General features: G+C 40.0%; 1 protein-coding gene across 2 annotated transcripts in view; it reads right to left on the reverse strand.

Moving 5' to 3' along the window:
* Positions 1-23,019, reverse strand: part of LOC139289951 (ephrin type-A receptor 6-like) — a 49,954-nt gene extending 26,935 nt beyond the window's left edge. For both annotated transcript variants that reach the window (XM_070911736.1, XM_070911660.1), the window contains exons 1-6: positions 22,941-23,019; positions 15,937-16,001; positions 5,469-5,597; positions 4,580-4,729; positions 4,334-4,495; positions 3,995-4,223 (exon numbers count right to left, since the gene is read on the reverse strand). In XM_070911736.1, coding sequence (XP_070767837.1) covers positions 3,995-4,223; positions 4,334-4,495; positions 4,580-4,729; positions 5,469-5,597; positions 15,937-16,001; positions 22,941-23,019 — 814 coding nt within the window. The remainder of the gene's footprint in view (positions 1-3,994; positions 4,224-4,333; positions 4,496-4,579; positions 4,730-5,468; positions 5,598-15,936; positions 16,002-22,940) is intronic.
* Positions 23,020-23,732: the final 713 nt, after the last annotated feature.

Here is a 23,732-nt window from a genome sequence, read left to right on the forward strand (position 1 = left end):
AGGCCTGGGCATCTCTGCAGCACTACTGTACTTCATTATAATGCTGTTTTGTCACACATGTCACCTTTCAATGTCTCACATCCTCTCCATGACGTACTGGTCAGGCACAAGAGCAGCTTCAGTGGGAGACTCATTCCTCCCAAATGTACAACTGAGCGCCACAGGAAATCATTCCTGCCTGTGGCCATCAAACTGTTCAACTCCTCCCTCTGAGTGTCACTGACACTCAGAAGAAACAGACTGGAAATCTTCTACACATACTACCTCACTATTATTTATTCTTAAATGACAGTGCAATACATACATACATATATATATAGATATACATATACATTGCTGCTGTATATATTCTTAACTTTTTCACTTAAATATTGTAAATGTGTATATTTTTTATTTTCTATTTCTTATTTTTATATTTTGTACATACTTTTATTTCAAAATGTATGCTGCTTTCTAATCTTGAATGGGAGCACCGTTACTGTAAAATTTCCCCCCCGGGGATCAATAAAGTATTTCTGATTCTGATTCTGATTCATCAAAAAAGAACAGCTTCTGCGATTTGGATATTGCACTTGGCCATATTGCGTTTTCAATAATGTTTTGATTAATTGTTCAGCCCTCACTCAACAAAAGAGCATAGCAGCATCTCTGGTTTCCTTTACCCAGGATGCTACAACAGTATTTCAGAGAAGGGTGAATATGTTTTCTTTCAGACTCACGGTGAGATGATAAGATCAATATTAGTTTCATGTCCATTCGTCTAGTGCGGAGATAACTCTGGGAAATGTTTAGCAGACACAAAGACTGGACACAAGGGGAAAGGGTTAGTCTAGCTCTGCCAAAAGTGAAAACATACTGAAAGCCTCATAACAGTTTTTAAGTTTTACTTACATGTTGTATTTTGCATTGTACATTGCACATGCATGAAGTACCACAGATGTGTTAAACATTTCTTCTATATAGTAACTGGCTACAACAATCACATAGGTAATTGTGTGCAACTCTGTATCATGACCCTTGTTAGCACTCATTAATTAACTCTAATGCCAGTATGAGTGTGCATGAGTGATTAGTTTTTAACTGTATTAAATCATTATTATGGTTGATTACATGTTTCTGCAGTTGTTTGTGAATTGTAATTAATTCTAAACTAAATGGTAGGTGCATTTATACCTGTGTATGCTAAGGCTGATGTTGTTGCTGACATTACCACTAAGTTGTGTTTAACTAGTTTCTACCTAGTTTAGTATTACATATGTACATGCACAAGTTAACTTGTCTATAACTATATCAGGGTAGCTGTTTAGTAACTGGTAATTGATAGTGATAATCTATCATCTATAAGAGATAACAGGTATTCTTGTACTGTTTTTGTGCCCTATTTCCAGTGTGTTAGATGCGGGTTATCTGCTGATTCCAAGTTCTGATCCAATACCAGTGCTCTCTTTTTCCCAAATGTATATCTGTATGACTCAGCTCATTGGAAGAATTTTCATGTAAGGTGACATGAGGCCAGGGATTGCTGTGGCACAGTCTGCCTCGACTCAGTTAATGTAGCTGATAGCAGAAACACAGAATTTTATAATGGCATTGACGTCATGGCCGATATCTGATTAATAACATTAGTATCAGCATTGACACTGATCTTCGTGCATCCCTACTATGTATACTCACTCAGTATTAGTGCAGCATTAAATGCTTGAAATTATGCTACAATTCTCTTACTGCTGACAAAAAAAAATTACTTTGCTATTTAACTGTGTAATACTGTTAGTCATGACAAATTATCCAGGTAGTTTTACAGGGTTAATAGCAAGTCAGAAAACCAAGACTAAAGTGGCAATAATACCGTCAGAGATAGCAAGTACCAATAGTACTAGAATACTTCTGTAAATAGGCTTATTGTGTCGGTCTTGAGAATCCCCTTTAAAAAAGTGAGCTCTGTCAACTACAGTTGGACAATAGGATGATATATACTGTGAGACGATATAAATTTGTCAACTGTCAGAGATTTTGCCATACTGTTTACGCCGAGGTAGCTGTCCTTTTGATATCTCTGGCTGTATTAGACCACTGTGGGCAATGTTGCAAACCAGGAGCAGGACTGGTTTATGGCAATATTAGACTTGTAGATTAATTCACCATCTATGTGATAAAATACCTAGATTTGTCAAATGTTTGACTTGCTGGATTAGCTGAAAACAAACATTCCTACTTGGTTATTTAATCCATGAACAGTTTCTAAATTGATTTTCAAGGAAATATACTATACCACTATAAATCAATATTGCAATATAAAATAACACTATACTCCTACTGTAAACTTGAATAGTCTGACAACTTAGGTTTGTTAGTTCGAAGAATATACAATACGTATGGCTGAATAAATACACAAACACATCGTTTACCAAGTGCCAAGTGGGTTACTGCTCAATGAGTTACTGACCCATTCATTAGAACGGCTGCCAAGATCCCCCTGACACTGCTGCAACTACGGCACAATGGAGAGAAACCACTACTGTCAAACAAAGGGGTTGAATAGGGAGAGTATACATGTAGGACATATAAGAGGGACACCATGAGAGTGCTGCTCCTATGCTGCCGTCTCATCAGTAATCTCTCCTGACAGGCTTCTGTGTTGTTTAACCACATCTTTGAGATGACTGAGAGCGAGAGAGAGAAAAGATAAATAAAAACCAGATAAAAGAGAAGAAGATAAAAAGAAAAATTACACCCGAGGAGCAAATAAAAGAGATTTTACAGCCTGTCCTACATATCAGCTGTACTAATGACTGTTGGAGTTCTCTCCGTAATAACCTGAGTAACCACCTTACCACAGGGGGTACTACATGATTTTCACCCAACCAGCTGAGACTTCTGTAATTCGGAAAAATGTAGCAAGTAACACGGGGTGCACTTCAATTGTAATCGTGCAGTGTGGCTCAATTTAGCACCTGCCTTAATTACAAGAGTAAGTCTGATCCTCGTAAATGAAAGAGAGGGTTGGGGGCGTTTTGGAAAAGGCTAGGTGCGAGCTAAATTAGCTGTGAAACTAACAAATGAAGGCAATTAGCCAGCTATCTCCAAAGTCTGTCTGCACAGTCTAATTGAGAAACCAGGCCAAAGACTATCTGGAACAACTCAACAGTTGCCTTAACTTTTTTTCTTAATCTGTTTTGCTGACAATGGGCAACATTTAGGTAATGCTGATACGACTAATTAGAGAAGAGGCATCCCAAAAAGCCCTTCACAGAAGCTTTGTGGTATTTATCAAGGTTTTGAAATTCAAGAGCTTTTATGTAAATGTTACGTGGGCGGATGTTTGCATTTATGTACCACAGCATGATATTTATCAAGGCAACAGCAGGGACAGAAAACCAAAAACAGCTTGACATTACAAGAAATTACTTTTCCATTTGAACCAAATAATTGAGTCCAGAGAGTAATGATTTTGAAATGTCAGGAAACTCTGGGTGACACACAATAATCTCTTCATATTCACATTGTTTAGGATCTCATAGCAGAAAGGGGTGGTGATGAGAGACAGCCATAGTGAGAATTAAAAGGGAGGAATGAAAAGGGAGCAAATAAAAGGACACAGAGGAGGAAGAAGGGGGGGGGGGGGGGGGGGTTGTAAGTGAAGAGTAAACAAAGTGGACAAGAGAGGAGAGGAGAGAAGACGATGAGGGGAGGTGGAGCTGTGAAGAGATGAAGAGAGATGTGGATGGAGAGGATCAGGGGCAAGGATGCAGGATCTTAGAATGAGAGGAAGGAATAGCAGTTCTGTAAAAACTCAGATGACTGGGGAGGCCCTGTAGATCTGTTAATGTGATGCAATGCCTTCTCTTCTCTTCTCCGTATTTTTCTCTGTCCCTCCATTTGTTTCCGTCTCTGTATCTGCAGCTTTAGTATACTGTTGGTGAAGTGCACTGCTCTAAAATTAGTACAAACACACACACACATGAACACAAAAACATCCAAACACACTTCTCACCCCGGCAGTAGCCATCCATCTCCTCGTGGCCAATACTACAGACGCAGCGGCCCAGTGGTACCAGCCAGTCTCCATCAGCTCCACAGTACAATTTAGGTGTGTCCCTCTCCTCTGCATTCTCCACACATGCTCCCCTCACTTCCACCAGAGAGGATGAGTCCATATGCGGCACTGTGTCAGGAAATGCTGCCAGGTTCCTTAAAGTCGATGGGCAGCGTTTGTAGAATGCCTTACGTGAAAGAGAAAAACAGGAAGTTGAAGTCTTGTGAGAGAAATAAAATTGACAAGTTCATGGCTGTAGTTCATGCAAACAGAAGTCACACCACCCTGTTCACTGACCTTGACAGACACAAGTGCGATACAAGCTCCCACATCCTGGAAGGCCAAGTAGAAGCCCTTGTGTGTCACCGGCCCGACCTCCCTGACCTCAGTATTGAGGCGAAGAACGCGATCTCCAAGATCCGTCTGTGTAAAACTCTCATCTGCCGCTATGGTGTCCACCTTAAAGCCAACAACCAGCACTTTATTAGCACAATGCTACTGAATGATACCAGTAGCGCGACAGAGAACTCTCCGATAACCAACCTTGGCATAGTCAGTAGGCCGAAACCGTGTCCCTGCAGGGAGCGGTTCATCTGTCTGCAGGTAAAAGAGGTTGAAGGTTTCCTTACAGGTGCCAGACACCCAAGGAATGGAGTTGCAGTCTCTCAGTGTGAAACGCAGCTCCACATATACCTGAGTTAGAATATAGATAAATAAACAAATTATCACAAGCTCATTAGACATTACAAATATTTAATATTTAATAATTAATATTTTCCTGACCAGAAATAAACTGTTTCTGTCTGATAGAATAAATCCTATTGGCCTAATATTTCTAATAGCAGTGTCAATGCTATCATGCAATACAAATGTCAGGCTCAATGTTTACATATCATACAAAAATCTATTAAGTGCAAGCACCACAGCAATTAATGAATTCATAGAAAGTAATTATAAAAAGACAGCATGAAATTTGAGAGCACAAACGAGCAATAGTAAAAAGGATCACAGTTTGATAAAAGGTAACGGTTCCTGCCATTTTAAACTGCAGAATCATAAGGTTTTCAGGAGTTTGTGATACAGCTCTGTTTCAGATATAATGAGCAGCACTCCAGTGTAGTGTAGTGAAAAGACAAAATCCTGCACCATCTTTGATTTATCATGAGCTCTTCTGTATTGACTTCAATGGAGATCAGCCCCTCTCCATCACAGTGAAGTTTTTTGTTACAGTACATCTGCCTGCCATTTTCTTCCTACCCTGATGTGTTACGTAGAAGGCTGCGTTCCCTCCAGTTAGTTCGACACTTTCCCAACCTTGAGACAATGTCACAACCAGGCCCTGCTTCAAGACTACCTGCTATTTGATCCAAACATCTGGCAGAGATTTCTGAACAAGTAGAGTGTGTGTCTGAGAAAGTGATGTGGTCCAGACCCTCTGTGCAGCCTGCCGCTGGATCCAGCCAGACCGTAGCCAGTTGTTCTGGTTTGGCTCCATGACGTGGCAAACCTGGAAGGTGTGAATGGGTCTGTTTTGCTCATCCATCTCTGTGATAGCGTCCCACTGTGAAAATATAGGGAGCAAATATGGCTACATTTGTAAATAACAATTGCCATATAGCAAGCAGAGCATTTGGTTAGTAACTTTATTGCCTACAATGTGAACATGGCACTAAAAACAAATAACATACAAACAGTTTAATTGAATATTTCATTCAGAAGTACAACACAACTAGTTTTACCATCTAGACAGTTTAGTTTGCGAGTAAATTTGCTAAATATGTTTCTGTTTGGCATGTATACAATAAGAGACCATCCTACTGGCATTACTAGATACCATTAACATTTGTATAACTGGGGTGATGTTATTCTGTATGCAGACATTCAGTTATGGGTATGTATTATATTGGTTGTACTAAGCAGCAGATTAGTATCAGATATATCAATACGGAGATCATGTTTGGAGATTACAATCCATGAACCCATGAATGATCTGGTTTCAGAGCTGCTCCATAAAATGTTCAACCTGCGCGCCTTCTATTGCATGTAGTGAAACTTAATTTCTATAGAAACATGACGTTTGTGAGACACGTCGTTAGTTTCACCAATGTTTTCAAGCTATTGCATCAGCCAGGCTCTCTCATTTGTCTGCTCCGCTTTAATGGTGTGATGATCAGGGCTTCAAAAGCCCTAATGTTTATTGACAGAACGTCTTTCTCACAACTCCTGTGGCAATGAATGGGCAGCTGAGATTGTGTCAGTTACACAGCTGGACATGCAATTAATTATATCTCAAGAGTATGAAATACTTGATTCTGTTCCGTAAATGCCATGGTAGACATTTACAGCATGTAAGACCTCATGTATGAATGAGACTAAACTATTATATTCAAAATGGAGACAAAACTGTGGAGGTTGAGATGCTATAAGCCAGTGAAAAAGGATTCACATTTAGCGCACACACAATCCAGAAGAATGAATAGTATTTGTAGTAATTTCGTTTCTATTTAATCGGGCAGTCGGGTTATGCTTGAGAATAAGTAGTTTGCACGATGTGTTGTTCCTAACGGCCACAGTGTTAGGTGGTGTTAAGACAGTCTCTCGTGTAAGGCATTCATGTTGCACTCAGCTGTTCACGTGAAAAGTGACAGAAGTAGTTGTGTAACGAATGAAAAAGAGCGATAGTGAAAGTTCAAATCCTGGCACCTTTCTCACCTCCACACCACTGGCCAATCACAATGTGAAGTGGGTGTGAATATCGGACTGTCATTTCGGAAAGTTAAAAAACGTTGACAAGCATAAAGGCATCATGAGGGAATGTGTGGGTGCTTGCTATTTAGCTAATGTGCCAACATTTCCATCTGTTTCACCAGAAACTAATTGACAATTAATTCCTGGACATACGTTCCATTAAACTTATGTTATAATCAAAGCTACGATTGAACCAACCGTTGGAGCACTGCAAGGCTTGTTTTGGTTGTGTGTGTATTGCAGTAATATTAATATAACAGTAATGCTTTTTCACAACAGCCCGCTCTTTCCACTCTGATTCGAATGAATAGTGTCTTCCTCATCAACAAGTCCAACATTTCTATGGCCAAATGTATCACTAAGTTGCAGAGAGAAGTTGCACTCAACAGCGTAACACACTGTGATTAACAATATATCATTATCTAAGCTGCAGACAAGAACAAACAGCAGAATGTATGCCTTCCATCATTTACAGCGGTGCCTTTTTTTATTGGTCTAGTTCATCTGATGTAATTATCACATGAACTAGACCAACGGCAAAGAGAACCACCTTAGAGGAAATACCAGATAAATACAATGCAGTTATGTGACATTTCTTAGCATACCAACTTGACAAAGATCCCTACGAACGCTCCATTGAACACCTGAAGGAGCACAATGGATTATGGGATACTTAGACACTGCAAAAGACAGTGTCCTCCTAATGTGGACAAAAGAAGACTACATATCTCAGCCACATTTGGAGAAACCTTCAAAATGAAACAGGCTATGTAAGCCTCTTCCCTTCCAGCCTTCTCCAAGACGCAGAAGACTGAAACTTCCTCCATGATAGCAGACTATCATTTCCAGGTCCACAGACGGGAGCATGGAGGACGTGAGAAAGTATAAGTAGCTAAATGGAAAGCACTCTGTGACTGCTTATTGATTTCACTCTCCGCCATGTTGATACATTATGTAATTCTGTACCTGCGATATCTGCAAAATGGGGCGTTCAATAGGAGAAAATTATCCAAAGCTGCTGTGTTGAATGTGATATGCATACTATACACACCCACACTGTGGCTGCACGGTCCTTGATGAATATCTTGAATGTGTCGCACAAAGAGCGTCCCAATAAAGTTGGATGACAGACAGAACGAGTTGAGGCAAGACACCTGAGGTAGAGTGTTCTCTAATATAAATTATTAAACAACACTTTAACCTTGACTGGAGTGTGCAAAAGCAATTAATCTTATATTAATTAAGCTATCTAAATTAGCTCTATGTGACACCCAAGGGCTAAATGATTAATCAATCATAATAATTTCCTCTTTCATTTGGAACTCCAGCCAGCCAATAATGCTGTGCCCGTGCCTTTATTATGTTAAGTGGACTCTGAGGTACTATGTAATCATTGCAATGGGAAACATTCAAGGTAAATGAGCAAAATCTGAAAATGGAAAAAACATCTTTGTAATATAAGTGTAATTTAGTATATGTTAGTATATGCAAACGTGGCATAGGCTTCTATTGGCATATGATTATAACAAATAATTAATTATTAGTATTTAACTCAACTCTAGACTGAGAGTCTACAGCCATGCTAGCAGGTCTGTGAAGCTTTTCAAGCGTGTCTTTAAAACAATATACAAATGATATGAACAATGAAACAGGTTTCGCTTGCTGTAATCATTCCTCCAGTTTATAGCAGGCATTAAGAGATCCTTCCTAATGCACTTCCAATATGAGAGATGAGGGACAAAATTCACAGTCTTCGTTCTGTGCAGAAACACGTTCTGAATTTTATCTGAATCTGAAGTTTGCAGTCTTTTTAGTACAAAATTTCCTCTTTGTGTTACTATCCTTCCACTGCAGCTCAGCACAGAAACACTGAAACAAAAAGAGGGAATTTTATACTGAAAAGGCTCTAACTTTGGAAGCTACCCACTTGATTTAATTAAGTCAGACTGCTGAAGCCCCATATTAGCTTCAAATAAACGTTGGAATACATTTTGCACTGAATGAGGACTTTGGATTGAGTCCTCCATCGTCACTTACATTAGAGGGATGTTAGAGAGTGATCTCTTCATGGCCTGTACAAACAGCAGACATGATCACAGCAAGTAAAAACTGTTTTAATGTTGTTTTAAGACAAACTTTAAAAAATGTGAACCTATCCTTTGCTAAATGCTAACATTAGCATTAGTTTAGCATGTTAGTGTGGTAATATATGCTAATTAGCAATAAACACAAAATACAGCCAAGGCTAATGAGAATGTCATTAGTTTTGCAAGTACTTGGTTGTAAACCAAAGTACTGGACATGGATTATTATGGACCTACATGAAAGGTCAGGGGATCAAAGTTTTTTTCATCATCAATATCGGTAGCAAATCCCATAGCAATCCATCCAATGGTTGTTGAGATATTTCAGACTTGACCAAAGCGGAGGACTGACTGACAGACCGACATTGCCATCCCTAGAGCCACAGCGCGTTCATTCTGAGTTCACTGAAGTGAGAAGCCGACTAGTGTTGTGGACGACTGCAACGCCTTGTGCTTTGCCACATGCCAATCAGCCTGTCATTTCTGAGATTTTCTGCTAGTGTATAAAAGTGGAAATGCAGTGGAAGTCATAGAAAGGAATTGTAACTTTAAGCAAGACTCACACACGTGACGTGGCATTTCAGTGCCCTCCTTACAGACCAGAAACAGAAAGTTAGTATCTTTAAAGAAAGCTGGCTTTCTGGTTTGCATAAGATCAGCATTAAGTAATTGAAGTTCCATTAAGCATACAAACAAGAGAAAATGGTAATTTGTCACTCTCCGTGCCTCAGTGTTCTAAAATGCCCCCTTGGGATGTGGCATGGTTCAGAGCAGAGAAAACAAATGCAAACCCAGAGTTTGAAAGATGAGCCGCAGCCCACGCTCTCTGAGGCAATCAGATATGCACCTACTAATCGCTCTGCCTATTAGCCCCAAGCTTAGCAGACTGTAGCAGACAGAAACCAGGTTTTTTGGTACAAGGTGTACAACAACTTAATGTATTGAACTGACACTAATATTGCAATGCGAGAGTGCAATACCAGGATTTCTGAGCCGACCCGTAAAAAAGGCTCACCGTTGACTTAGTTTGGAGGCTGACCCTGTGATGAAATACTGAATTTGGAAAACTACACATGATGCGAAAGCAATTTGGGTCTAATTTACGTGTTTGACATCATGACCCTTGAGTTTGTTAAAAATGTCCTCACTTAATCCAAAAAGCAATTAAAACACTTCATATCAACACAGTGACACTCAGACTGCAATTAAACCTGCCCCGGTGAAATGTCCTATTGACTTTTGTTTGTTCAGGGGAACTTTCTCCAGGTCCAAAGGGATTTTAACAAAGTTCGCAATAACTAATGACTACGGTGTCTGCATACGGATGGTGATTTGAAGGAGCGAGTGGGAGAATCATGTACCACACGACCATTTACTTCAAGTGTCTCAGTCCCTCTTCAGACATAAAGTGGACAGACACATAGCAGCTGCTCAGTTGGCATTCGTTTACGTTCCTTATGGCAGCAATATTCATTTATTGGAGCGGTGCTTAGTAGATTGGTACTTGTGGCTGATGTACCGGCACTGATAATTCTGGTGTGTAGCAACCTTAAGAGAGGAAAATGCTTATCTGGGCGGCAAACTGGCAAACATGCAGTACACTTGTATTGTTCTGAGACATTTGACTGGCTGATTCTTTTATACTTGTACTAATGTGAACAGATTCCTCTTTCTGTGTTGAACATGCCTCGTGACAGGAAGTTCTATGAACCAATCAGCTTGTTTGATGCACAGGGCTGCACAACACATTAAGATGTGGAGGGTGTGTGTGTCAGCTGAGCCTCGGCAACCTACTCTGTGCAAATTTAACAAGAATGAAAATCCTTTTCAAATCCTCATTGTCATGTCACCACAGTAGAACATATGTACATATTAAATTCACTGATAAGCCTTCAGGGCCTATAACTTTACTGCTATATATAAATGTTAAACAGTAATATAAACCATCATTGTAGACTTATGATCTCACTTTGTTTTGATTATCATTTGTCATTTGAAAATTGGGCTTGTAATTGAATTGTCACTTTAATTAATCGATGTTTCTGTTTCTTCTTTATGAACATAAATTATCAAACGGGTTATAAAAAAAAGCACATCCTGTTTTAACCTATTTCTCCTCCCTGTTCCCCCCTGTTTTTGTCACAGTACTCTGGAACAATGCCCTACAGAGCAGCTGCAAACTGCGCATGTAAATCCCAGTTTGGGCATGACACATCCAGTCTGGACCGGGCTTCAGAGAAGACTCCTACCTCTCAGGTAGTGTTCTGCATCCTGCTTTGAATGTGTTTTCAAATTGATGATGCCAGCTTGTAACAGCCCCTCAGGGACTTCATAGAGACACACTTTATCCTTCTCCATGACATTCAGAAGCAGCTGCAAAGCCCAATAATTGTGCAGAAACATTCAGACAAAACTTCTGGTGAGTTCCCAACTCTACTTGTTGTGACGTTTTGGGTTTTTTTTTCACTGTGCCTCCTGGCAGCTTAAGGTCTGCACTCGGCTCCTGACAGGAAGCTTTGACAGCCACTGAATTTAGTCAGTGGAAAATTGTTATGAAAGTCGTTCATCGCTGAAAAGAGGTTAAGCTGGAACTTTAGCCTCATAGATAAAGAGATCATCTTCCAAATCAGTGATGGCTGCATAAAGACCAGGCTTACTAACCTTACTTTCCTTCACTAGCAGCGAGGTGACACGGCTTTAACCGAAAATCACCTTCATTAATCACAACAGTCAGTTTTTAGAGGGAACATTCAATTAAGTGGTGAAGTATTTAATGTAGCGCCATTATTAAACATTTATTTCTCGAAGAACATCCTCCGTTGGAAGTAGAGCCAGAACTTTATATTAATTTCTGAGTTCATACAAGTTGGCTATAGCACATACTACTTTTGCCTGGCACAACAACTGCACTCCCCAGCTAGCTGCCTTTCCACGCCTACTCATGGCTGAAGCTAACTACATTGCCACTGATGTCAATGGAAGAACTGTGAGAAAGGAGAGAGGAAGAGAAAGGGAGCCAAAGAGGTGCTGTTTATAGCTGTAATTTAATGCTAATTCAGCCCTTGAAGGCCGAACTCTTAGACCTTTCCTTTGCATTTGACCACAACCCATAAACTACAGTATGTGATCATTTTAATCAAACCTACTTATATACCGACAGTGGACAATTACCAGTTCAATGTCTCAATATAACAGAATATGTGAGACACTGGTGATGAATAGCAGCAAAAAATTCATCTGAGCATTTTTCATCATAGTGGGTGGATGTGATTTGGCGTCATCAGTGTCTAAGCTGTAATCACAATGGACCAAGTGTGTGAAGATGGGAACCCCCAACCATGACAATTCCACAGCCAGATTTCTAGTCATATGATCGATAGCAGTCTTTACATGATGTTCAAGAAAATTCCTTGCTTTCAATCTTTTCAGTAAGGATAGGTTCATTAACTCTTAACCACCCACTGTCTGCCTGCGGTACACATACATTACATACATTAATAATACTACATGAATGTAGTAGATGTATCTATAGATTAGTCTGTTCTCTTTTCAGTCATAGTGGTCATTTTCAAAAAGAAAAAATCATCTGTACAGTAACACACCAACAAGAATCTGTGCGATTATGTGTACAGCGAGAAAAGAAACTGAACGTGGATTTCCCCTTCAAGGTATGGTGTTGAAAAAGACATTAGGCAGTTAGGCTGAAAACACACGCACACACACACCTAACTACAGTGCACAGACAGAGACTGTTGTATAAACAACAATGGTAGAGGCACCCAACCTGGCTAAGAGGTGTGAGGTTTTGATTAAAACAAGACAATTTGTCATTGTCACACTAAAGGGAAGAGAGAGAGAGGTGTTATGAAAATATCATTAAATCTCTGTAGTTGTGATGAATTATTGATTTGATGTGAATCTGGGTGGTGGCATTGCGTTTTTGTCCAACTAATTAATGGCGTTGTTCCTCCCCATAGCAAAAACCTGCTTAGGCTGCGTGCAAGGGAGGAGAAGCCGTTTCAGTATTGGTATTTGTCCCTGAAAATATCTCAGTATTTTGTTTCTATTTATTGGTTTTGCTCCAAAGGATTTATTACACTTTTAATAATAGCCTGAAAGCACAAACAGTCCCACCACCACCTCGTGTCCCGAATTAGACACAACATCATGGAAAAATTATTGTTGTTGCTGATGCTTGCTCAGTCCCAGCTGAAATATTTGTAAGAATGAAATCTACAGCACTTCCCCCTTCAGGCTTAACCCTGTAAGAATGATATGCTACAATTAAATTAGTTTAATCTCGAGATATTCTAAAGGCTTGACCAAATCTGTATTCATTGCACGTAAACATTGACGTATGTGTTCTATAAAAACCCCAGTGGAGACACCCAGAGATCAGACTATTGAATCAAGATTTTTGTGTTTTAGGAGATATATTATGCCTTTATGTTTTAGAAAATGGTCTCACTGAACTCTCAAAGTGCTGTTTGTGAATCCTTAATCATATTTTATTCGAGGTTAAGTGTGCTTTATTCGTGAATAGAGTTGAGGTAAGTGGGAGCACGGGAAGAAGAACTTGAAATTTAGATAGCAGTATCCTATCAGTAACATTATGCAAGTTTTATTTTTATCTACTGAACTCACGTGTATTAATGATCCATAGTGCTCATGCTAAAAGCTGTAATAAGGCATGACCTGCTACCTGCTGTCAGAAGGGTTTATGTTCAGATGAGGTTAAGCAAGAAACTAGTGGAGATCTTGCCCTTCGGGACTGGAGTGTTTACATGCAGGAAGTTGTTATGACTCTATCTTTTTATATAGGACATGGAGTAACCCGATTATTCATATCCCAGATCACTTGATTATAACATAATCCAGGTTTCTGATCACTGTCTGCTGTCTGCGGAGGCGTGTAATCAACCCCTCAACATCCCCTGGGTCTGTTATTTCTGAACCGACTGAGTTATCTCAGAGGTTCAGCATAAACCCAGACTAACTTTACTTAAGTACCAGTACAACTACTTAAGTAAAAGTACATAAGTATTAACAGCAAAATGTAGTTAAAGTATCAAAATGAAACATCTTCATTCTGCAGTAAAATGTCCCATGTAGCTGATATATTATTATATATATGACATTTTTTGATTTTTTTATACTGATGCAATAATGTGTAAGCAACATTTTCCTGTTGCAGCTGGTTGAGACGGAGCTAGTTTATCTACTAAAGATGTAGTAGTTCAATCCGGTGGTTTCCAACCTGGGGGCCAAAGCCCTCCTAATGGTCCCCAGATGAATATGAGATTAGATGATTATTAAATTATTAAGCTATTAAGTTCTGTGACTTTTCTTTAATATTTTTAACAATTGATAATTTAACCTCTTTGGTCCTCAAACAGTTATTTAAATGAAACCATCTGAGAGGTATAGAGTGGAAATGCGAACAACTCATAGACATCTGAACTCTGACAAGTGGACCCAACCAGACAGTGTTTGTTTGTTAGGGGTCACAAGCCAATTGGTTGGAAACCACAGGTTGTATCTTAACATAGTGTATTTTAGAAATGCAATGTATGTTTTTTATGAAATCAAGTAACTATATCTGTCCAATAACTGTGTACAAAGTATAATATTTCCCTATGAAATATAATGGAGTAGATGTATAAAGTAACATACAATATAACAAGTACTTCTAAGTCCAGCTCTTGTGTACTTTCCACCACTGGATCCATGGGTACGTTTTACCTCTGTCTACTGGATTTGATCTCTTATTGCCAAACATATATGATGAGGGTCACATGAAATTCAGTGTATCCTCCACTTACACTGGTGTCAGGCTTTTACCTGTATCAACACGTAGACCATGATATTGTAAATCATCATATTGTTTGTTTCTCTGGCTAATTACTCTGTCAGTCGAGTCAAAGACGTGCATGCTCAGACAGACATTTACATGCAACATTATCCCTGTTTCTCTTTGAGAAAGCAGATCACATACTCTGGCTTCTCAAAAGCAAGATAATCACGCATCTGCGTTTCTGTAACAAGGACATATTTTCCAGCACAGACATGTAAACAGGACAATCACACTGGTGTGACTTTGCAAAGCGGCTGCCAGTAACTCCATTTGCTTCTGTTGTTGGTCACACAAGTTCTTTGTGAAATTGTATTGGTTTAAAGTATAACAACAGCACATCATATCCCTGCAGTGTTTTGGTGATTTGCAGGTGAAAAGACATCATGTTTAGTGATGAAGCCTGCAAGTCTGTCCACTTGAATCGGCAACTATACACTCACAAAGCATACATGCTCCTTTCGCTGCAACATATATCCACACACCCTTTTAATCATGGCCGTGTTATTAAGTTGCCAATGCCATGCTCTCTCTTGTTCTGCATGGCAGGTGCCACAGCGCTCACCTGAAAGGTATGCTGTCACTTGCTGCTACCGCTGCCACTGTTCACACAGCATTTCAAAAGCCCACCTCCACCCCAGCATCCACCTGTAGGCTCTGAGTCTTCCTTCCTTCGTTCTTCACCTGTGTTGCGCTCGCCTCGCCTTGTGTTGGTGAGGTCAAAGCCGAGATGCCAAACATCCACGCTGTACTTATTGTTTTTACATAATAATCTATTCCAAGTGACATGGCTGACTGAACTATATTTCAATGTGAAGCAGGTACTACATTTTCTAGCCCAGTTTTAACCTTATAGGCATTAAAAATAGGCAATGGATGACACATGACAACTGTCAGGAAGGTTGGTATGTAAAATATGTCACCTGCTGCCTGTATGATTTTTGAGCCCTGAGGTCCTGTCTCCTGTCTGTATCGAACATAAGCACAAGAAAAACCTTGACTAATCTGGCTCAATGGTTCAGCTTTAGAAAGTCAGTTTGGATATTTAGGTCTGAGCTGTGCTCTACCAAACCAGTAAAACTGGTACATCAAAATGTTTTATTTTATTTTTGGTGTATTATATTCACTTTGCTCACTTGTTTGACTGGTTATATTCAATGTAGACAAGATGCTTAACAGAGAGTATTATTATTTTAAGAAAGGCTAACATCACTCACCCCATTGACAGGATAGGTCTTCCAGTCCAGTTCTCCTAGCACTGTCGTAGTGTCCAATAGAACCACTAGAGAGAGTGGGGTGGTGAAAGAGAAAGTCAAGTAAAATGGAGGAGAAAAGTTGGAAGAGTGAAAGAACGACAGCGTAAGCACAAAGAGTGACAGGAGAGAGCAGAAAGGGGAAGAGAGAAAGGTTGGACAGTGAATTTAAAAAGAAGAGAAATGGAGGTGACAAAATAGGAAGAGAGCAGACAATAGTTATCAAGCTGTCAATGAGGAGCTGACAGAGCTGTAAAGCCCTTATCAGATTCAACCACCTATGAAATAACAGCTCTTAGGAAAGTCCAGGACAACGCCAACACTAACAGATCCGCCCTCCATCTAGGTGAAGTCTGGAAGATTAGTACTCTCCTTCTCAGAGGTCAGGAGTTTTCTGTGCTCCATGACATCAAAGATAAGCCAAAGATGAATAAAGGGGAAAGACGGAAGGACTATGGAAACTTTGAACACTTAACCAAAAAAAATGACTTAATCAAAACTAATTTAAGACAAATGCAAGGCAGCATGCCTACTGTTATGACTGGTGACAACCCTTTCAGTAACAATATCACATTGTTTGGAGTTAACCGACCGTTAACCGGTCCCCGTCGAAGCAAATTATGTCATTTTGTCACTTCATAGCACATCCCTAGCATAACACCCATACTGGATGCTTCCACGTCTTACACTTTGGGTCCTTTTTTGGTACATCCCATCACAGACCTGCAATTAACATTTGCCATTGTATTAATTGTAACCACCATTCCCTCTACTTGGCCATGTTGGTAATTAAGGGCTGAATTATAATTATAAGACCTTGCCTCTGTTCAAAAGGAGGACATAGAGAGAGGGAGGGAGAGAGACTGTGAGACAGACCGAGAGACAGAGACATACTGATTTTTGTTTTAGTTGCCTGACTCTATGTATACTTTATTTATTTACCATAACCACAATCTTTCCCTAACCATAACCATACCGTAGTTGACGCGCAAGATACTGAAGAAAGTAAGAATTTTAAAGAACCCAGTGATGAAAACACCTAAATAAAAAAAATGTTTTCATTGAAAGTAATCCGGGGTTTTGCAGAGTGATCCAATATTGTCGTTGTTGGCAGGAAAGAGCGAGGTTAACCAGGTTTTGTCAATTTGGAACAGTGGTGTTGGATTGTGTATGGATTAGTGAAAACATGATGCACATAATGATCTTGGCCTCATTGTTCTGAAAATGCAAAATGACAATGGGGGAATAATTCCCACCGAAAGTAAACACATGTTGAAAGTCTGAACAGTTTTGTGTGTTATATACTGATGGATGGACTGACGGATCAAGACAGACGGACGGATGGATCCCATGATTTCATGATGACAGACACTCACACTCACTTCATACCTGCATTTTTGGTTAAGTGCGTGTTCATATCTGTCTGACTCATGTCGAATTCACACTGCACAATATCAGCTCAATAATGGCCGACCTGTCAGACTCGGGGACTTGCTCATTTAATCGAGTTATGTATTAGTGGCAACTAACTGTCACAGCATCTGGGACGCCTTGATTCATGTTTGAATTATTTTGCCTTCTTTCACCTAGTTTTGCAAGTCGTACTACGTTATGCAAGTTGTAACACACAGGATCTCTGTTTGGTCAAGGTCCAATGTGTAGTCTGCCATGTCTTTAAGGCTGCATTCAGACCAATTCAGACGTTGCGGTGATTAGTGCAGGGTTGTGCGGCAGTGTGGGAGCTCTGGAACTTTCTCCAAAAGTTTAATCTGTTTCAACTTTTCGCCGCTGCATTTTTTTTTTTTGGCACCCCCTGCAGTCTCCACCACCGCAGCCTAAACTCATTACCCACACTCAAATGAATGGGAGGACTGGCGTTTTCACCGGAACGCCTGATTTGGTCTGAATGCAGCCTGAGCCAAGTTACGCCATTAATGAATGACCCTAACAGCTAATCTGACACAGTGATCATTTGAAAAGATTAAAAAATAGTCTCATCTGATCACAGCATTAGTGTTTGGTGATGTTTGTTTGCGTGAGCGTGTTAACAACTGTCTGTTTCTGTGTGCATCCATGACCACATTGTGTACATACAAGTGTAACAGTCTCGAGCTGTCTGCACTCTGGTCACGGCTCAGGCATGAAAAGAGCCATTATCTGGCCCTTGCTAAGCCCCCTAAGCCAATTTGATATGATGAATGTGCAATTTCCTTTGTCTCCACACAGCCAGTTAATTACAATCTCTATCAATAAAGTGCGTCCCACTTCAGTGGTCGACATTATAGACCAAAGAGTCACATCTTCAGAAGACCTGTCACTCCAGTGTACAGCGGACTTTGCCAAATCTGGACCAATTTAATGGGGTTGCTACTGTTTTGAGAACAAGTTAGATAACCAGTGAAGATACACTTTGGTGAGACTAAATGAACCACTTCAGTGTTTACAGAGACTTCATTTAGCCTTGATCCCCTGCTGGTAATTAAGGGCTGAATTATAATAAGACCTCGCTTCTGTTCAAAAGGAGGACATAGAGAGAGGGAGGGAGAGAGACTGTGAGACAGACCAAGAGTGACAGAGATATTGATTTTTGACAAAATTAGAAAAACAACCTTTCATAATCATGAGCGACGTTCCATAACATGTTTGACAGCAGCAAACTTTTTCCACCAACTCCCTTTACTGTCTGGCTCACACATACACACACACACACACACACACACACACACACACAAACATACGTACACAGTATTGTAGTCATACAATAATTAAATTCCTGCAACTATCTTTGGAGCCAGGAAATAATAGATGACCCAAGACCACAGTGTTGAATCTGATACACAGATATTCTCACTCAAAGCGCACACACACACACACACACACACACACACACACTGCACACACATGAGTATTTATCAGGAGTCCAAATCACATTACTCTTGTCTGGGTATTGTGTCTGGAAGTATAATAACCTGCAAATGTCCTTTCTTTTTCCAGACCATTGGAAAATTATCACATTTTAGAAAATATGGGGGGCACAAATAGTCTATATAGCAGTAAACTGACACAGTTTCTCTTGTGATATGTCGTTGATACACTTTCACCAATATTGCAGGGTGAAGTGTTCAGTACGTGAACCGACAAATCTGTAACACTGAATCCTCAGACTGAACTAAGTGCATTGAATCATTAGTGTCAGGGACAGAATCAGTAGCTTTTAACATTGAGGCTCCCATCACTGAAAGACAGCTCAGCTGTGACATACAGTATGTTACTACCTGGTTAAAAACTCACTGGAACTCACAATGTGCTTGTGTAAGCCTAGTTTTGTACGAATACAGTCAGAAACACTGTCACTGTTAGTGTCAAAATGTAATGAACGGTGATGATCTCCTGTGTTATGGAGGCATAGCTGTATATTTCTTTTACTACTTTACTACTAGACATGTTGTGTGTGTGTGTGTGTGTTTACACGGTTTAGACTTGTATAAACTGTTATAAACCATTTCATCTTAAAGGTTCCCTGTGGAGTTTTTTACCTCTAGCAGCACTATAGAGCTGTTTTTCTATGAGGACGCACATGTGCACACATGTTGTTCCAATGATCTACAGGTGGCGTCAACATGCCAAGAAACAGTATGTCGCAATGTGCAGGGAAGAAGACTGCTAATAAAGAAAGCTGGATTTAAAATACTTAAAATTGACCTTGCGAATGTTTAGGAAGTAAATACATTAAACGCATTTGTTAGACCTCAAGGGAATACACAATGCATTTTGGTGAGTGACTCTAAATGTAAACATAACTTCATCATCTCCTGGCTCCTGCTTCATGTTTAATGAACAGACATGAGAATGGTATGTATTTTCTCACCTAACTCTCAGGAAAAAGTGAAAGTGAAATTCCTTAAGTGTCACTATTACTTTTCATCTTCAGTTGAAAAGATGATGATAATCATGATATGGTTTGGTGTATTGCCGAAATGCCTGTATTATTTCACCTGCGTATTGTGATTGTTTTCTTTGATCTATGATTCCCACCACTCTTAGTAAATACGAGAAACCTTGTTGTCTAGTGTCTACCAAGTGCATGGCACCACATGTGAGCCACCTACTCACTTTACAATCACATATATTACACAGATTTCTTCATTAGCAGGTACACAGCCTTTATTGAGCAGCAGTTCAATACAGGAAAAGAAAATTAACGTGTATTTCTGTGGGTGACACCTGACTAAAGTGGAATGGGAAATGTTTTGTATAAATATTCCCTGTAAGGGGCTCATAAACTCTCAAAAGCAAGACATTAAGTTGGAATCCTAACCCGCAATTATATGAGTCTTTGGCTGAGGATATCCAAGTAGACAAGCACTAGGCTGAGATCCTCCAGAGAGACTTTTCTATAAGGGCCCTTGTTTTTTGATGTCAGAAAGCCATTGGGAGACGAAGAATCATTATTTTCTATATGAGATGATAATAAAAGTCGACAGCAGCATGTAATTCGGCTGATCATGATGCAGATGATGTCACATCGTCGTGTTAAAAGAGGGAGGCAGTGCACTATTTGCCTGAATGCTTCTGCTGTTAAGTGATTAGTTGATTGACCGAAAATGTACCAATGATAGTATCAATAATTGATTTGTGTGTGAGCCAAACAAGAAAATACCAATACTTCTCAGATTTGAGGATTTGCTTTCTTAAACTTAATACCTTTTTGATTTTTTTGCTGTTGACTCGACAAAATACCCAGTTGACCGTTCACTACACCCCTCCCCCAAACAGCCATTGTCCAATTGTAGCTTGGCAACAGTAACTAGGAGTTTACAGGGAAGTTTACACTCCAACCAATGTTACCAGATATATTGTTTTGCCAGACACATTTGTGTCTTTTCTCTTTTAACGTTAAAAGTGTAATCATACTGTACAACTCTGCTAAGCATCCACACAGGTTATGTTGAGAAGATAAAAGATCATACTTGCAATACTAAGACTAACTTAACCCTACAATTTCCATGTATTCTACAACTGCTGAGGATGCTGACTTATTATCTTGGACAGCTTTGGTAGCTTTAGCCTGGGGCTTTTAGCAGGCTATCATGTATGTAGCCACCAACATAATAAAGTGCATTATGTATTTTGCAAGAGTGGGAAGCTTGACAGACGTAAAGCAACAGTAACTAAGGTGGGGGCGGGAGCTTAGAGAACATTTGAAATTAAGACATCACATTGACAAGGTAACTTGTCATTTCTACCAAAATTGACCATAAAAGTTAGAATAAATGACCAATAAATACCCTGTTATATAAAGACTACATCTCATCTCTCTCACTTTCTCTTGGTCTGAGAGGACATACACAAGTGATTCACATTCATTAGAAAAGTAACTCGGATAAATTGTACCTGGCAAACAAATGTTAGCTTGTTCTCAAAGCATTTTTAAACTCCATTTTAAACTCCTCACGTTTTTTCATGTTTCCCCTATGTGCATCTCCTCCCCTTCAAGCCTGTCACCACCACAGGCAGACAGGCATCCTGTGGGGAAAACTGAGCACACACACACAAGACACACATAAAAATGAAGTGAAGGAGACTTTGACATTTGGCTAGTGAAACGACTGCTTCCGTCTTTGAAAATGTGTGTCCTAAACATTAAACATTCAGGAACGAATATAAAACTGACCTCTGCAAACGTGGAAGATGAACCGATTACATTATGGCAACCATTTCCACATGTGACTTACAACTGAGGGGAGATAACATTATTATGTCCTGTGTGTCTGCACACAATGCGCATTTGAGTGGAAATTAATTTTGAAAAGAGGGAAATTATTCGGATACATTTAGTGTCAAGCACTGGCCCAACCTAATAGAATTCACATGTTTTTCTTACAGTAAGTATAACACAAGTGTCTGTGAGGAATCCTCTTGGGAGATATTTTCATCCATGAATGTATGAACTCATCATAGAAGACGGAGAGGCAGAAATGGGCAACTCAAAAGCATCAGTATAGCTGACAGAGTGTGCTAGAAGCTGACATTCACTGTAACACTTTGTGGTACCTATAGCTGAGGCAATGTTTCTGTGCTCTGAGATTTTTGGAGGTGAAGAATAATGTCAGAGCCTCTTCCATAATTTGGCCGATGGAGCTCCTGTCTATAGGCCTAACAGTTATACTGATATGTTTAGAGACAGAGTACATTCAGAGTGCATTAACAAAGTAACTAAAACATGATTACCAATGCCAAAGGTTTGTGTTGTAAACTATACGTTATCAATGATTATCTGACCGGCATCTCTTTGTTCAACCAGCAAACCGAAGATTTCGCAGGCATTTTGAGGCTGTAAATGTATCTTTAAATTTGTATTCTTCGTAAAACTCAGAGCCAAATGAATCTATTTTGAGACAGAGTGTTAAAAGACACCAAAAAATTATTATCACTGCCATGTTCAGTCTCAGAGATGTGTTGTGTAAGCTATACAGTATCAGTGATTAGGACAACAGATAAATCTACTGAATCCAAGACTGACATCTCTTGGTTCAGCCAACAGACTGACAGAGGAGGGGAAGAAAACAAAACAAAACAAAACACCTGAAGTAAAACACATTATTCACCCAGGTGTAATTCTATTATTGAAACAAACCTAATATACAAAATAGCCTAGTATCACTTGTGAAAACATCACATTGTGCTACTCTTCATGGCACCCATGTAAGATAAGTGAAGGCATTATTCTCTAATTGAGCATATTTTGTTTAAAGTCTTGAATGTGTATCAATGTTTCAAGCGTGCAGACAGTAAATGAGCCGCACTGCAAAACATTAGGTTACCTTGTGTTTTGCGTGTGAGCGTGCGTGCGTGTGCAATGGGGGAGAGCAGAGAATCCGTGTTGTTGGAAATGACTATGAAAATGGTCAAATGTGGTGGATCAACCCTTGTTCTGATGTGGTGAGATGCAGGCACGCTCTACTCACCTTGGTTCGTGGTGCCCGGGTCCGACAGGATACTTTCAAGCAAGAACAGAAAGACACAGTATTTCCCCCCGGAGCACATCGTTGAGTCAGACACAAGTGCGCTCTGAACTAAGACGTTGCACAGACTCCTAAATAGATCCCCAAAAGGAAAAGGTAAGGAGGTCTCATGAAAGAGGCTACTGAAATCGTCCCAGTATCCAGACTCAGAAGGTCACTCTCGGATCCACAGGAGTAGTTTATTTCTTCTTTATTGATTTTCTTTATTTTAGCCAAGCATCCGGACTCCCCCCATGTGGAGACGGGCAGGCAGACGATTTAAACGACCGGCCATTGCGCACAAAAACCCCGCCGACTTGAGCAAGTTAAAAAATAAATAAATGGAGGAGTTGTTGTCTGGAAACCTGAAAACACGGACAGGTCGGCGTCGGCAGGTGCAGACTGACCCCAAAGTGGCCAAAAGCGAACTTTCCCCGATGTATGTTTGTGGTAAAGTCAGTCTGTTTGAATTTTAATGGGAGGTTTTTTTTTATCCCAAAACGAGAGAGAAACAGGGAGAGAAAAAAGGAAAACCCCGGACTTCCCGCTCCACTTTCAGCCAGTGCATCCCTCACTGTGTCTCTGTATCACTGCGTGTATCTGTATCTCTCCCTCCCTCTCCCCCTCTCTCTCTCTCTCTCCTCGGGATAGGAGGGAAGCTCTGGCGCAGGCAGAGGAGACGATTTTTATACCGCGACCCGAGATTGAGGAGCCAAGTCCATGCGAGCAAATCTAACTTGGTCTTTGTGATATTTC

Source organism: Enoplosus armatus, chromosome 1, assembly GCF_043641665.1.
Source record: "Enoplosus armatus isolate fEnoArm2 chromosome 1, fEnoArm2.hap1, whole genome shotgun sequence".
NCBI classification, from domain to species: domain Eukaryota; kingdom Metazoa; phylum Chordata; class Actinopteri; order Centrarchiformes; family Enoplosidae; genus Enoplosus; species Enoplosus armatus.